This window comes from Notolepis coatsorum (genome assembly GCF_963971535.1).
Source record: "Notolepis coatsorum genome assembly, chromosome: 9".
NCBI lineage: Eukaryota > Metazoa > Chordata > Actinopteri > Aulopiformes > Paralepididae > Notolepis > Notolepis coatsorum.
This window is the reverse complement of record NC_140173.1, coordinates 7,975,833-7,987,644: the sequence shown is the minus strand read 5'-3', so window position 1 is coordinate 7,987,644 and position 11,812 is coordinate 7,975,833. Positions and strand designations below refer to the sequence as shown.

At 44.8% G+C, this 11,812-nt stretch overlaps 1 protein-coding gene across 1 annotated transcript in view; it reads right to left on the bottom strand.

Annotated features, from left to right (window-relative positions):
• vwc2 (von Willebrand factor C domain containing 2) overlaps window positions 1-7,740 on the bottom strand; it is a gene marked incomplete at both ends in the record, with an annotated part of 94,658 nt that extends 86,918 nt beyond the window's left edge. The window contains one exon of the mRNA XM_084321182.1: window positions 7,078-7,740. Within this exon, the coding sequence (XP_084177308.1) occupies window positions 7,078-7,740 (663 nt within the window). The remainder of the gene's footprint in view (window positions 1-7,077) is intronic.
• Between the last annotated feature and the right edge of the window lie 4,072 nt (window positions 7,741-11,812).

Below are 11,812 nucleotides of genomic sequence, written 5' to 3'. Positions count from 1 at the left end.
AAGCAGGTTAGCGCCAACAGAACCACTTGTTACAGCAAGCCTCCTCCGTGTTTGGTACAGTTTGTTTGCACACCTGCGATTGCTCAGTCATCGGCCACGTTACTGTGGGTAGTGATTAAACAACGGAGAGATCACTGGTTGGTTTTTGGCCGATTATGCTGTCCACTGCATCAAACCACGGAAATGTGTCCTTGTCATCAGATGAGCTGCCTGATTTGCGCACTGCATACCGTACTTTAAGATATTGAAGCCTTGTCTTCTTCATTTTTAGCTCGACATTGTTGACTGATCTGTTGTACGCATGCAAATCCTCGCCAAATTGCCATAAATATCATCGTTTTTGTGGGTATTGTCCAGTTGTTGCTGTATGTTTTTATCTGCCCAAAAATTCAAGCAAGCATAAAAGCATTATAGGTTTGCTTGCACACCACGCTCCATTCCATTGTCGGGGACACTGGTTCGCACCCGAAACCACCTTTTCAAGCGTCCTGTCTTGGAGTGAATCAGCGTCCCCGGTGACGGGGGGGAGCGTTCTCATCACACTTATTTTAGTGCGATCGTGCTCGGATTCGACCCCGGATGGCTAGTGAGAAAGCCCCCTTAGGGCGTTTTGTCATTAGGAACGGTTACCTCCGTTCCGTTCCCGAGAACAATAGTCCCCCCCCCCAGCTTTCACACTACCAAATCTTGTTTCGTCCCGAGCACACTTGAGGGAGCAACACCCTGATGTGAAAAGGAAATGTCTTTTATTTTCATTTGTCTTCCAGGTATTTTACTTTGAAAAACTGCCACTTCCACCCATGCCTCCTCACTCTTTTGTAGAATAACCGGTGATGTCTCTGACGCTACATTGTGGGAGTCTGATCATGGCAGAGGAGAGGCTGATTCTTGCGGTGTCTGACAACCCCAGTAATATACGATAATACGACCTAAGGTATATACAGTACAACCTATAACGCAGATGACGCAACAATAAGCGCTCCCTGCGCTTTGGAAGCTCTCTGGGCATTCATATTTTTTACATCCAAAGCTTTTTAAGACTACGGCAGAGTTACACATGCATAATGTTAAGTGGCTGGAGCAGTCATCATAACTGGGCAGTGGAAATAGGGGTTGTTTGTAACATTAGCGTTATAAGTATAACAACTCCAAAATTACGCAATGAATCAACACAGTACTATAAACGTGCATAACATTAAGTGGCTGGAGCAGTCATCATAACTGGGCAGTGGAAATAGGGGTTGTTTGTAACATTAGCGTTATAAGTATAACAACTCCAAAATTACGCAATGAATCAACACAGTACTATAAACGTGCATAACATTAAGTGGCTGGAGCAGTCATCATAACTCGGCAGTGGAAATAGGTGTTTGTAACGTTAGCGTTATAAGTATAACAAAATTACGCAATGAATCAACACAGTACTATAACTATAACGGCGCTGTTAAGGTGGTATTGAGAGGGCACATTATATCTTATGAAGCCTCTGAAAAGAGAGAAAGACGTAAGCGCTTGGCTGAAATTGAAACACAGCTTCCCTCGTTGGAGCAGGTTTATAGACTCTCACAATCCCAAACGGACCTAAATAATATTTTAAAATTGAAGTATGAATACAACTCTATTCTGAGGTTAGCACTAGGGCTGGGCGATATGGCCTCTAAATGATATTGCGATATTTTTTGGCCATATCATGATACACGATATATATATATATATATATATATATATATATATATATATTTTGGCATTTCCTCTAAAGCACTTAAAAATGCTTGATTTAACCCTTTGATGCATACAGTCACGCCAATATGATGATTATAATAGTCCCTGCAACATATGTTTGCATTATTAAACCATGAAGATGCTTAAAAAATTATTAAATGAAAATGTACTAAGAGTAGTCTACTGACACACTAATTGCATTTTTATTTACATCTAAGACAATTTATATAAAAACTCTTGGGTGCCTAAGACTTTTGCACAGTACTGTGTTTTCTATCCACTTTAGCCAAAAACACACACACATATATACACACTACTGTGAGAAAATAATAATCACACACAAAGGGATAATGGCTTATAGCAGACTTAATGATTTTAGAATATTTCAGATAATGAAACTAAATGTTTATATCATCAACTATCCAGTTAGTATTTTTTAGTATTCAGGTTTTGTTTTAGGTTTGCATTTTGAGCGTGTAAGCTGCCGTAGGCGATGATGTCACACTCGAACATCAACACATGGAGATGGAAACTGGATGCCCAATATAAAGAAACGAATAACCGGGCGGCTGATTGGCGCAGTGGGCAAGGCGCTCGCCTCTAACGCAGGAGACGCTGGGTTTGAGCCCAGCTCTCGGCGTTGCTACCGGCTGGCCGGTCGTTCATACTAACACAATTGGCAAGTGTTAGAGGGTGGGAAAGCCGGTGGGTGGGGATTGGACGTTGTGGACGCGTTGTGGACAGCGACTCCTACAGGTCGGTTTGGTGACGCCGGTGCGGCGGAAGCAGGAAGTAGCGGGGGCAGCGTGAGCCTCCCACGCGTTACTCCTTGCCACTGAGAGTTCGAGCTGCTGCGGTGAAAAGATGCGACAGGCTGCCTCCTCGTGTACCGGAGGGGCCACGTGATGCAAGGCTTGGTCCTCACTGCAGCCGACCAGTGGGAGGCATAGTCTAGCAACGTTCAAGACAGGGGAGGGAAGAATTTGATATACGAAATTGGGATGGGATATATGAAAATGGGGAGAAAAAGTGGATAAAAAAATTATAATAATAACCAATAAATATGAAGTTATCTTTGAACCTCTGTTGTCAAGCCTCGTCAATATAACCCACCCCCTTTCCTCATGAATGGAACTGGTGTCATGGAGTCGCTTTGAGCGTTTCCAGGGTTAGCGGCTAACGCTAGTTAGCTTAGCCTAGTTATGGGTTAACTTAGTTAGCAGCTAACGTTAGCCCATTGCTTGCGTCAATTAAAATGCATGTCATTGAAGGTCCGCACTGGTCTGTGTCTAATGAAATTAGAATTGCATGTCATTGAAGGTCCGCGCTGGTCTGTGTCTATAATGAAATGAGAGGAAAGCTCTGCGCTAAAGTAAGTCTCATCTCAGCCGCAACGACATATACTTGATGTTCACGATATATTAATTTATTACATCTCATGTAGAACAAGCCGCGATACATCGAGTTTTCGAGTATACTCGATATATCGCCCAGCCCTAGTTAGCATCCTCCTCAACACTTTGAATGCCAGCCACGACATCACACGTGTTAACAGCCCGCCCCCTAAATGCCCGGCACGACAATTTGCGTGATTTTTTTTTATTAGCGATCTGAATTCATATTTCATCAACCGAGTCTACCGTTGGGAAACCAGCCTCATCAGGAGCTCAGATGTGAAAAAAATTCCCCCTATCGTCTCCCAGATGGTAATGCACCCTTTTGGAATGGAAATTCAATGAAAATGGACGAGAAAAAAAAACTCCGGAATCCACATTTTACTTCTCACGCATGTAACCGGAGATGATCCCAGTCATTGTGGAGCCTCAGAACAGCGTGTAATATGTCTTTACAGTATGTAGCGCTGGATCAATAAAAGGATAAATTTTTGGAATGGCGATCAGGAATTGGAATAATCTTTTTGGATACCATCTGATCTCAGGTAAGGAATCTATTTTACCAGTTTTAGGATAATCAGACCTGTTTTCACGGAGATATAAGCTTTTCCCCTATGTTTGATATGGCTGTTTGGCTGTGCAAGCGATCAGGAAATATATCAGAGCAGATATCAGATCGCCTATATAGCGTGCATACGTACACACAGGGGTGTAGCTCCAGATTCTGGGCCCCATGAAAGAATGTATTTGTAGGCCCCCAGTGAATGCGAGCGCGCGTAAGCGCGCAAGCAGAATTTTTTTTGGTCATTTTTTTATTGATGAAAACGCATAATATGGTTTTTACCTATACATTCGGATCAGCAGTTCAGCACCTGCACTGTTGGTGGGTGAGCCTAGTAAAGGATGTCGCATTGCGTTCATCTTCAATGAATGGACCAATGCAATAGTCTACCAAAGCCCCCCCTCTCTCTCTATATATCTCACACACACACACACACACACACACGCACACACACACACACACTTCAAAAACAAACATAGTATCAATGAGAGCATCAATAATACACCTGAGTGATGTCTAGTAAAAAAAAAAAAAAAAAAGAATTGGCCCCCCCCCCAGTGCTGGGCCCTTGGAATCATCCTAAGCTACCCCCCCCCCCCAGCTACGCCCCTGCGTACACATATAGCGTTTATTTGAAAACGATTCATAAATAGGCCGAAACATTTGAACGTATTTAGTGTATTCTAGAATATTCCGTTTATTATGGAATATTTATATTTTCCTTGAAAACGAGGGCTTTTCAAGATGCTATAAAACGGAAATGAACCGATAAAAAAACAATCCGCTTCGACAATGTTGACTGGAAAATGAGTCATTGATAAGCGACGGGCAGATTAGACACATAGCCATAATTTAAAACATAGATTAGGCAATATTAACGATAACATTGAAGTGGAGGCATTCAAGCACTAAATCGTGCGCCCCCTGCTGGGCACTGAAAGTGTTAAAACTCAGACAGAAGCACTTGTTACAGTTGTGCTCACATTTGCAATTGTTCCGTGCCGTTCCGTACCCGGGGACACTGATTCGCTCCCCAAAACCACATTTTCAAGTTGTCCCGGTTATCTGTCCCTGGGGAGAGAACGCAGCGTTCTCATTACACTACTTTTGGGGCAATCGTGCTCGGAAACGGCCCCGGATGCCTAGTGAGAAAGCACCCTTGATCTCCTTCGCACAAACACCTGTCTAGTTGTGCGATAGCTAGTTCTATTCGTTCAGCGTTAGACTCACGTCCCATCCCACTACGCTTAATTAATTAATTCATTAAACGTCGGCGGGCCAGTGCCTGTTAAAAAATGCTTCATTTTAGGGGCGGCTGGGTGGCGCAGTGTACAAGGCGCTCGTCACCAACGCAAGAGACACTGGTATCGAATCCAGCTGTCAGCGTTGCATCCGGCTTGGCCGGCCGTCATACTGGCTCGATTGGCAGAGTCAGCGGGAGGGAAGCCGGTGGGTGGGTCTGGGTCGTTGTAGACAGCGACTCCTACAGTTTGGTCCGAGCGCCTGCACAGCGACGGAAGGATCTAAGAGAGGTAGTGTGACCTTCCACACGTTACACTCCCCCAGTGAGAGTCCGTGCTGCCAAGTGAAAATAAGTGGTGGGCTGGGTACACATGTGTCGGAGGAAGCATGTGATAGTCTCCGCCCTCCCAGACCGACGGTAGGGGGTAGAGTGCGCAGCGACCAGGAAGGGGATTGGGAATTGGCATAACGACTAACATTGGGAGGGGAGAAAAATGGAAAAAGAAGGGGGGGAAATATAATTAAATTAATTTTTTATGCTTAATTTTAGAGGGAGCTGAGACAAGAAATTAACTTCTCTACACAATCAAGAGAAATGGGAAATCAATGAGAATGGGAAACAGGGGGGACAACAACAAAAAGAAATGCTTCCAATTTCCCTGGCTTTTGAAAACACTATTCTATATGCACTATGCCGTTTTGGAGGCAGGGGATTTGTTTGCAGAGCCTGCAAAGACATTTACTGTAATTGATATAATTGCTCTATCTTATGTTACCATAAATGAAAACAAAAGTGTTTTTAGACACTGTGGACCAAACGTAACCGAGGAATCGCTCCGCCTATACTTTTATCTATAATAAAATAACAACACTGGAGACTTGATATCTGATCATCAGCAAAACAATTTCTCTGTTCTCCTTTATTCATGTCCTTCCTCTTCCAACTCCAAAATAACACTGGGACATGTGTGGGCACAAACTCTTCCCCAAAACAACCCCCAAGAGGGCGCTCAACTCTGCCTAATAACTTCAGTGTCAATAATAACATAGAACATACATTAAATAGCTTACACTAGGATATGTTTATTAACCAAATTTGCGGGCCCTGCCTTTACAGCAATGACATAGTAACTTTCCAGGTAGCTAACGGTGTTTCCGGGGACCAATTTTCCTGAGGACAGTTTGTTTATTCAGGTGTGAAAATACACCTTAAGAAGTGATTTACTTCTCTGACTCTCACTGTCTCACAAAACGACATAGTGCACCTTTAAATGGAGCTTTACAATATCTAGGAATGTAGCAAATGTGGGACAAGAGCAGTGGCGGATGATGGAGCATGTGATTATTCCCTCATCTAGCCGTTTCCTGCTGAAGGCTTCTGATTGTCCCCACTTGTCACCAGGAGAGCACCTTCCTCCTTAATGACGGAGCAGAGGTTAATCTAAGTAGTGCTGCTCTAGATGGCAACGGCTGATGCCTCTGCACTGCACTCCACTGTAAAGATGGAGACAAGACGCCTCTTGCTGCAACACTCCTGAACACGGCAATCGACCATAAAGGCCCTGCCTGTTCCTTTGTTTCTAATGCGCCCCCCCCCCCCCCCCACTGGCACAAACTATGGCGGCTGTTAACTGTAGTGAAAGTAGGGCTCTCTGCAGATTTCCCTTAGGACAGCACCAAGCTGGGCCCTGATACAGAGCTGCCAGTATTAGCTGAAATAAATTCCCATATTAGGTACCTTCTGGTGAGACCCTCTCATAAGAAGACGTCTGGTAATGTCAAGCTTAAGGTGAGAAAAGCTACTCAGAGAAATCCAAAGATAAACCATGAAAGGTCGCTGGGGCCTTGAGTTGCATATATTATAGCTCTGTTACTATGAACTGTATCAAGATGTTGAATTATGTAAAGAACTCCACTCAAATTGTGTTACTAAATTCAGCCTGTGGTCGTATTCTAGCTCTCTGCGAAACAAGACAAGTGCTGACCTTTGCCAATATTGAATATAAATCTGCTTACTTGCTTGCTTGCTGGGCTGTGCAGTAAGGTAACTAGCTTCTATGTAGTGCCTGTAATAGACTTAATTTAACAAGGGGCAATGTCCTGTGCAGGTTCTGTCAGAGTTTGCCAAAAACGAGTGACCGCACTTAACAGGCTCACCTTGAATTCCTCCAGTGAGGCATATATCTTGCCCCGAAATTCACAGTAGTTCTTCTTCTCCTTGCACTGTGGGCAGCACTGGCTATTGTCCACCCTGATGCAGCGAGGGTGAACCTTGGGACACTCTGGCTTGGAGCACAGTGGACCCTCGTCTGTGCAGAGACACGGGCACGTGGAGGGGCCGGGGGTGAACTGATCGCCGATGGCAAACACAAAGCCGCTCTCGTCCATGCAGCCCTTGCCCCTGTAATCCGGGTAGGCATACTCGTCGATGGCGTCCATGGAGAGGTTGACTTCGCTGGTGGGACCCTCGTCTATTCGGTTCAGGCCGTCTTGTTCGCCCCACAGCTCTGGTGACTTCCCGTCCTTAGATCCTCGTTTCTGGGATGCAAGGTTCGGCCTGGCTCGGCTCACGGTGGTCCTGTTGGCGTCTCTGCCGGCCTCCGGGCCCAGGGCGCTCAACTCCTCGAGGCGCTGCTGGGCACTGTAGCTCAGCGGCCACTCTGAGGCCTGCTGTCTGTCTTCCCGGGCCTGGGTCAGAACCCTCTCCAGATGTTCTCTGCTTACTGGCAGGGGCGCAATGGGATTACACTGAGCGCCGTTCATCAGGAACCACAGAACAAAGATAACTTCTGCTGTCATGGCAACAGAGCAGTGCAGCATATCTCCCCCATCACCTGCACGGTGGGACGACACCTTGGCTTCACATAACACACCTCACATCCCAGGTGTGAGCCAGTCCATCTGGAAAGAGAAAATCAAAGCGAATGTCAAGCCCTCTGTGATTTTGTCACATTTTACATTCATTGTCTCAGCTTTCCTCAACTGTGCAAGAAATTCAGGGTGTCTCTTTCACGGCACTATTCTATCCTGTAACGCCCCACAGAGCCTAAAGGAAGCCTTGAGGATGAGCAAATTGGATTGTCAGAAGAGAAAAGTATTCATAGGTTCCCGTCAGTAAATCGATACAGCTTCGTACTGTAACATCCCCCTGCATCAATCTTCCTGCAGAGACAGAAGGAGAAGAGAAAGAAAAGATACCTGAATCTGAGGCCCTCTTGCTCTCACTCTTTTCTCTGCACAAATGAAAACAATCAATAGGGTTTGAATGGTGTCAAATCACAGTGAACGGTACAAAAAGGAGGAATTGATTTGAAAAGGTAGCATAATTGTCTTTTGAAAAGTATAATATGGACCAGGGTAGAAATCTAAAATAAAGAGGGACCTGCTCCATTTTCTCAGAGCAGTCTGTGGGTTCAGGCTAAATACATCCATTAACTACAGTGTAACAAATGTCCATTTACTTGTAGTTCTGAACCAAATCTATTTCCCAGAATCAATAACAGACAAGTGGGGTTGTGAATTCTCATTTATTTATTTATTTCTATACCGTAGTCAGTGTTTTTGCTTTGGTTTAAACTTGACTTTCTGCTGCATCTTGAAATCCAAAAGCCAGTTGTGATGCTCCAATGTGCTCTGTGGCCTACTTACTAGCATACATTTTCACAGAAATCTCTGTGTCTTTGCTGAGCTCAGTTTACCACACCGTAGTAATGTTGACATTTATAGCAATTTGTTTGAAAAAATAAAGGCAGAGATCACATTTTAGTATTGAGTATAGCTCGAAAATTGCTGTCCCCCTCCATCTGGTCTTGTTTAAGAATAGTCCATGTGGTATAGATTGATTTTATGTTTTTTTAGACCAGTTATGCAGCGAGGCAGGAGTACTATTCATGAATTCGGATCCATTCAGAGGAAAACAGCCTGCGACTGACTGTGGTTTACGGAAGGTGGTTTAGCACTATGTTAACAGGCATCCTTGGAGCTGGGGTGGAAGGAGGCTGAATGAGGTGCATACCGATAGTGTTGCAGCAAGAGAGAGAGAGAGAGAGAGAGAGAGAGAGAGAGAGAGAGAGAGAGAGAGAGAGAGAGAGAGAGAGAGAGAGAGAGAGAGAGAGAGAGAGAGGGGCCAAAGCCTCATTAGCAAGAGGACCTAATTTGGCTTTCCACCAGCCTACCTTAGCAGCTGTTTACTTGCTGTTAGACTGATTCCGCGGATGCCTGCGCTCTCCTGTAGGACAGGCCTCAGTGTGGCCCCCAGGCAGACGGTCTTCTGGGGTAAACCTGGCTACAGCTTGTGCTGTCTTAATGCTTGTGCCGTCTTAATGCTTGTGCTGTCTTAATGCTTGTGCCGTCTTAATGCTTGTGCCGTCTTAACACTTTGAGTGCCAACGACGCTATATGTCGTTAGTTCATGCCGACCGTTGAATGCCAGCGACGACATATAGCGTTTTTTTGTCTTTTTTTTTATTAGCGATTTGAATTCATATTTCATCAATCTAGTCTCACGTTAGTGCTGCAAACTCTCTCTGAGCTCCATTGGGAAAATACAGCCCCCTATCATCTCTCCCTTGTACTGCACCCCATTGGATTAGACTGAATGAAAGATATGGGGGGGGGGGGAATCCAGTTTCCTCATTTTACTTCTCCGGCAAGCCATCCGAAGAGATCCAAGTAATTGCAGAGCCGCAAAACAGCGTGGAATACATAATTCCAGTACCCAGCGCTGAATCAATAAACGCAATCGATATTTGGAATGGCGATCAGGAATTGGAATAATCTTTTTGGAGAACATCTGATCTGAGGTAAGGAATCTATTTTACCAGTCTTAGGATCATCAGAGCTGTTTTCACAGAGATATCAGCGTGTGCCATATGTGTGTGTGTGTGTGCGCTGATCAGGAAATGAGAGAATAGATTTTTCAGCTTGCTTCTCTAGCGTGCATAAGTACACATATACTATCGATAATCTAGCGTTTATTTGAAAACGATTCATAAATAGGCCGAAAAATGACAACGTTTTTTGTGTATTCCAGAATATTCCAGTAAAGGCCGTTTATCACAGAATCTTTATATTTTCCTGAAACTTTCAAGAAAACTAGGGTTTTTCAGAATGGTATAAAACGGAAATTAACCAATTAAAAAACAATCCGAACTTTCGACAATGTTTCAAGTTTCTTTAATAGTTGTCATACAGAAGTACAGAATACTTTTATACAAAATGCTTCTTTCTGTTACGCTCCAGAGACTGTGCTAGACAAAAGATAAGTATGAAATAAAATAAAATAGTATAGCATGTAAAAATAGAAGTAAAATAGAAGTCACGTACGTAGACACAGTGTTCAGTATATACATATGTACAATGTTCGATGCAGAATAGAGTAACTGAGTTACCATACAATATACAATATACTATGCAATATACTAATATACAATACTATATAGTGCAAAGCAGAAATGGGATGAGGTACAATTTAGGTGCAATTTACAGTAAGGTGTACTGAGGTATGTGTTGTAGTGCAAATCCTTTACCAATAAATATAAAGTGTGTTTAGGTGTTCTAAAGTGTGGAGAGTTGGTGCTGCAGTGTGTTGTTTGTTTAAAGTGAGTGTGTGCGTGTGGATGTGTGTGTTGTGAGCATGGTGTTGTTTGTTGAGCAACCTGATGGCCTGGGGATAGAAGCTTCTTCTGAGTCTTTCTGTGCTTGCCATGAGACTCCGGTATCGCTTGCCTGACCGCAGCAGTTCAAAGAGGCAGTTGTTTGGGTGGCTGGAGTCCTTAATAATTCTCTTAGCCTTACCCCTGCACCGCTTGTTGTAAATGTTCTGGAGAGTGGGAAGCCCCCCTCCAATTGTGCGTTCGGCTGAACGTGCCACTCTCTGTAGTCTGCTTCGGTCTTGTGCGGTGCTATTCCCAAACCAGGAGGTGATATTGCCAGTCAGGATGCTCTCTATTGTACATGAGTAGAAGTTCTTAAGGATCTTCTGACTGACTTGGAACTTCCTTAGGCGCCTGAGGAAGTAGAGGCGTTGTCCTGCCTTATTCACAACACTGTCAATGTGTGTGGTCCATGTCAAGTCCTCGGATATGTGGGCTCCAAGGTACTTAAAACTGTTCACTCTCTCAATCGGTGCCCCATCGATGCTGAGGGGGCTGTAGTCCCTGACCCCCGACCTCCTAAAGTCCACAATCATCTCCTTTGTTTTGCTGACGTTCAGTGAGAGGTTGTTCTCCTGGCACCATCCCGCCAGGACCTTGACCTCTTCCAGGTAGGCCCTCTCGTCGTTTGCAGAGATCAGGCCCACCACTACTGTGTCATCAGCAAATTTGATGATTGTGTTGTTGTTCCGCTGAGCCACAAAGTCATGTGTGTACAGGGAGTAGAGGAGGGGACTCAGAACACAGCCCTGAGGGGCCCCTATGTATTGAATGTTGAGCTGTAGTCGATGAATAGCATTCTCACATAGTTCCCCTGCCTCTTGTCCAGGTGTGATGCTGCTGTGTGCAGCACATGGGCTATGGCGTCCTCTGTGGACCTGTTGGGGCGGTATGCAAATTGCAGGGGGTCCAGGTTGATGGGGAGGGAGTAGCAGATGTAGCCCTTTACTAGCTTCTCAAGCACTTCATGGCTATGGAGGTGAGAGCTACAGGGCGTTAGTCGTTGAGGCAAGCAGGCTTGGATTTTTTAGGTACAGGGATGATAGTGGACTTCTTCAGGCAGGTGGGGATGACAGCCTGTTCTAAGGACAGGTTAAATATTTCAGTGAATACCGGGCCCAGTTGGTCGGCACAGACTTTTAGGACGCGGCCGGGGATGCCGTCCGGTCCTGCTGCCTTCCTGATATTCACTTTTTTAAAGGTCCTCCTCACCTCATGCTCTGTTACCCTGAACACTG